General features: G+C 30.0%; 1 protein-coding gene across 1 annotated transcript; it reads left to right on the forward strand.

Moving 5' to 3' along the window:
• Window positions 1–2,687: 2,687 nt before the first annotated feature.
• LOC120086695 (cytochrome P450 CYP82D47-like) lies at window positions 2,688–4,561 on the forward strand. The gene is made up of 2 exons (XM_039043456.2): window positions 2,688–3,663; window positions 3,768–4,561. The coding sequence occupies exons 1-2, from the start codon at window positions 2,698–2,700 to the stop codon at window positions 4,389–4,391; spliced, it is 1,590 nt and encodes a 529-aa protein (XP_038899384.1). The 5' UTR covers window positions 2,688–2,697; the 3' UTR covers window positions 4,392–4,561.
• Window positions 4,562–4,837: the final 276 nt, after the last annotated feature.

Consider the following 4,837-nt stretch of genomic DNA (forward strand, 5'->3'; position numbering starts at 1 on the left):
CAAAATGTTCCTCAGAGGATAGGAAAGCTACTTTTCTGGTTGGGTTCTAAAATCTCAATTGCAGAATTGGATTCTCACTTGTTCTACATAAGTACAAGTTTTCTATCATTTTCTATGAAGCATGCTTAACCTAGTTTTTTTATTTTACAATAGCTATTTTTGTTTTTTCTTTGGTCTCTATATTATTTCTGAATTATCCAGTGTATGGAAATTTCAAAAATCCCAAATTAATAATGAGTTTTGGTTCTTTTCTTTCTGCTGCAATAGGACTTTCATCCCTACACTTCTATCACTGATAACATGTTATCAGAGATAACTTTTGTTATTCCTTTTTACCACCAAATAACATGCTATCGATGAAAACTTCTATCACTGATAACATGTTAGTGGTAATTTCTAAACACCCCACTTATACTTTATTTCAAAATTCAACTTTATTAATTAAATCTAAGTTGTGTATCAATTAATAGACTTCTATAAGTGGCTATCGACCACAAAAGAAAATCATCAAAGATTAAGCGATTAATGATAGAAAATATTAGTGGTTATCACCGATAGACTTTCATTAGTGACCATCAATTTTGAAAGATTAACCATCAAAGATATCATTGGCTATTATTGAGAAACTTTTATCACGATTATCAATACTAGACTTTTGTCACTAATAGACTTCTATCACTGATATCTACCTAAGTTCGATATCGCTGATACATGAATATGACTAATATCTATTTAAATTTTATAACTAATATCACTGATAATTGATATTACGATATCTGTCTAGGTTATATCATTGATTCGCGTAGTTTTTCAGTGATAGGAATCTTATCATTGATAGAATAAGTATATCACCGATATCACAGATTATCAATGATCGAAGTTTATTACTGATAAATTTCATACTTTTAAAGTCCAAAAAAAAAAAAAATAAGTCTGATTGTAACGTGCTCATTTCTCATTTTGTTTCTAAAAAATGATCTCAAATTTAAAATATTGAGAAAAATAGTTCTTAAAATTTTTTGGTTTGAAATATAGCTTTCTCAATTTTTTTTTATTTAATTAAGTATTAATTAAAAAGTAAAAGTAAGCAATAAAAAGATCAACCATAAAAAAATTGAAGATGGAAAATCAAAATGAACAACGAAAAAAATAAAAGTAAACAATGAAATAAACAAAAAAAAAAAATTGAAGCCATATGGGGAAAAAAGAACAGAGAACACAACACACAACAGAAGAGTAAAAGAAATAGGAAAAAAAAAAAAAAAAGACGGAGAACACGGGGAAAAGGAGAAGAGAAAAAAAAAATAGAGACCAATAGAGAATAGAAAACTTGGAAATTGAAAAAAAAAAAATTTTAAGTTGGTTGGTCAGTATTTATCATATATGTAATTATTTTTAAATAATGTTATATTGGTAGATATTTTCCTTATTTTACTATCTATTATAATATTAAAAAATAATAATATTTTTAAAAAAGAAGTAAAAGGAATTTTCACATGACAAATTTGATTTTACATAATTGGATGAAATGTACAGAATACACCCAAAGTATTACTCAAAAATAAAATGTTTCATTGTATTCATCTTCTCGCATCACACTCCAATCACGTTGAAAACAAATTTAAAGAAATATGTTCTAGAATAGAAGAAAAAAGATATTTGTTAGGGGGCAAATTATGACTAAACTACTAATGTGCCACATAAAAATTGATGTACTACGAGATGCACCTCAAATTGCTTTCTTTGTTTCCGAACTATCACAACATTATAAGTTACAGTAAATCAATATGTTCATGATAATATCTTTAACATTTTATAATATCATCTACTTCATTAGCATCATAACGATTAATTGAATTAATTTTAAATTAATATATATCAAACTTACTAACTTGGTCACTTTATTGACTAACAAATTATTCATAAAATAAATATCATGATAAAATAATCACAAGTAATTTATCACAAGATAAATAGCTTTAAATCATACTTTCTATCATTCTCATGATACATGCACAACACATAAAAATATAATTAATACATAATTTATTTTTACCTAACTTAATGGAATTTTAATATATATAATTTATTATCTTCACAAGTTCTCAAACAAGGCTCTGATACCGCAAGTAAGTTTTAACTTTATAATTATATAGGAAAACCCTAATATTGTATTGTTTGAACTAAATGATTATACAATAAAATCCTAACATTTTATAACTTCACGACCATACAATGATAGTTTTTTTTAGAAAAAAAACTAACATTGTATAAGATAATAAATGTCTAGATGTTTGAACCAGATGATTTTCACAATAATATAAGTTAGAGTAACTTACATTGATCCATGATGTTGATATATTAAGGGATTGAGTTTCTCTCTCTCGATCTTCATCCAAAATTTAATTATGTTTCTTGATGAAGAGATAAAACTACTTAATGAGGTAGAGAGATGACCAATCTAGGTATTTAATTAAGAAATTATCTTCTAATTATATCTATCTTAATTTAGGAAATTTACTCAATTAGTAAAATAATAACCGACTTAAAAGATAAAATATGCCACATTAATAATAATATTAAATTTAAATAAAATCTAACTAGGCTCCCAACTTTCTCCACATGCTTTTAGTCTCCTACATATAGTTTACCACACCAGCTCAGTTCCCCAAACTTTGTAACATTCATTTCATAGACATGGAATTTTCTCTACTTTCTTCATCAACCGTGGTCTTCTGCGGCATCTTCACCCTACTCTTCTTTCTCCATGCTCTCTTCAACATAACTACAAGAGCCGCCAAAGCTCATCCAAACAAACTCCCACCTGAACCCACCCATAGTTGGCCCTTGATCGGTCACCTTCATTTGCTAAGCACAGTAGATCCAACTCATATAACCTTTGCAAAGATGGCGGATGCCTATGGACCCATCTTTACTTTGAAGCTAGGTATGAGTAGAGCCTTGATTGTGAGCAATTGGGAAATAGCAAAAGAGTGTTTTACTACAAACGACAGAGTCTTTGCATCCCGTCCAAAGCTTGTAGCATCAAAGTTGCTTGGTTATGACCATGCCATGATCGGGTTGAGCCCCTATGGTTCACACTGGCGCCATGTTCGCAAAATAGTTACACTCGAACTCTTCACAAACCACCGCGTTGAGCAGCTCCAACACATTAGAATATTCGAGGTTCAAACTTCCATTAAGAAGTTGTATGAGTTATGTGTGAAAAACAGAAATAATAATGAGAATAAAGCACTGGTGGAGATGAAGACGTGGTTTGGAGATATTACTCTAAACACCGTATTTAGGATAGTGGTTGGAAAGCAATTCTCTACGGCGGTGGATGGAAGTGGTAATGGAAAAGAAGATTATCGGAAGACGTTTAGAGATTACTTTGAATGGTTTGCAGTGTTTGTTCCTTCCGATTTGTTTCCATTTTTAAAGTGGTTGGATTTGGGAGGACATGAGAAGGCTATGAAGAAGACAGCCAAAATGGTTGATGAGGTGTTTGATAAATGGATTGAAGAGCATCAACAGAAGAGGAATTTTGGTAAAGTAGAGATGAAAGAGCAGGACTTCATGGATGTGATGCTTTCTGATGTTAAAGATGATAAACAACCTTCTAAACATGATGCAAATATTGTCACCAAGGCTACATGTTTGGTACATGCACGCACAATTGAATTTGTCATACAGTAGTATGTTTATTTCATACATATTTATCTACATAATTTTACTTTTATCTTAACTAGTTGGTGTTTGTATAGGGTCTTATATTGGCAGGATCCGACACTACAACAATAACAATGGTATGGGCTCTTTCTTTACTTCTTAACAATCAAGAAGTAGTTAGGAGAGCTCAACGTGAATTGGACGAACACGTTGGAAGACAAAGACAAGTGAGAGAATCTGATATAAAGAATTTAGTGTATCTTCAAGCTATTGTGAAGGAAACATTACGTTTGTATCCTGCAGCGCCGATCCTATTCCCTCATGAATCATTAAAGGATTGTGTGGTTGCTGGTTATCACATTCCGGCAGGAACTCGTTTGATAGTGAATGTTCAAAAGCTTCAAAGAGACCCACAAATATGGGAGGATCCTAGTAAATTTCATCCGGAAAGATTTCTAACAACTCACAAAGATATTGATGTTAGAGGACAAAATCTCCAATTAATACCATTTGGAAGTGGTCGAAGAATGTGCCCTGGAATCTCGTTTGCCCTCCAACTTATGCATTTAACACTTGCAAATTTGCTTCATGGGTTTGAAATTAGTAGGCCATCTAAAGAGCTTCTCGATATGGAGGAGAGTGTTGGAATGACAAGTATTAAAAAGAATCCACTTAAAGTCGTTTTGACTCCCCGTCTTTCTGCTCAAGTTTATGAATGATTTAAGTGAAATATAAATATGTAATTCATTGATATTAAATTATAATTAAGATCGCCATATATACAACCGGTCGCAAAGGTAGAATAATAAATTTGCGTCCATCAACTATTCAAAATAAATAGTATGTATGTGTATGTATATATACAATGGCAGAAAAGTCTTGTTTTTTTTTTTTTTTTCTTAAACATTATTTCATATCTTTATTATATGGTTTTTTTTAAATGGAATATTTATATTTTAAAATTACATTTATACGATATTGGGTAGTTAATAAGTTCTATAGGAAGTAATTTAGTTTTTGTTTTTATTTTATAATTAACTTTTTAAGCTTATATTTGAGTCACCTTCAAATTTTAATATTACAAAACTGTTAAATTCCAAAATTTTGTAAAAAAAATAACTTATCTAATAGAATTAGAGAACTAATACAACAATCTTAAACAAAA

This window comes from Benincasa hispida, chromosome 9, assembly GCF_027475165.1.
Source record: "Benincasa hispida cultivar pf3 chromosome 9, pf3_genome.v1.1, whole genome shotgun sequence".
Lineage (NCBI taxonomy): Eukaryota > Viridiplantae > Streptophyta > Magnoliopsida > Cucurbitales > Cucurbitaceae > Benincasa > Benincasa hispida.

What these genes read in the sequence shown, in the direction of transcription:
- LOC120086695 (XM_039043456.2), top strand. Translation starts at nt 2,698, where the DNA reads ATGGAATTTTCTCTACTTTCTTCATCAACCGTGGTCTTCTGCGGCATC. An exon ending in TCACCAAGGCTACATGTTTG is followed by an intron (nt 3,664 to 3,767) that starts GTACATGCACGC and finishes GTGTTTGTATAG; the next exon opens with GGTCTTATATTGGCAGGATC.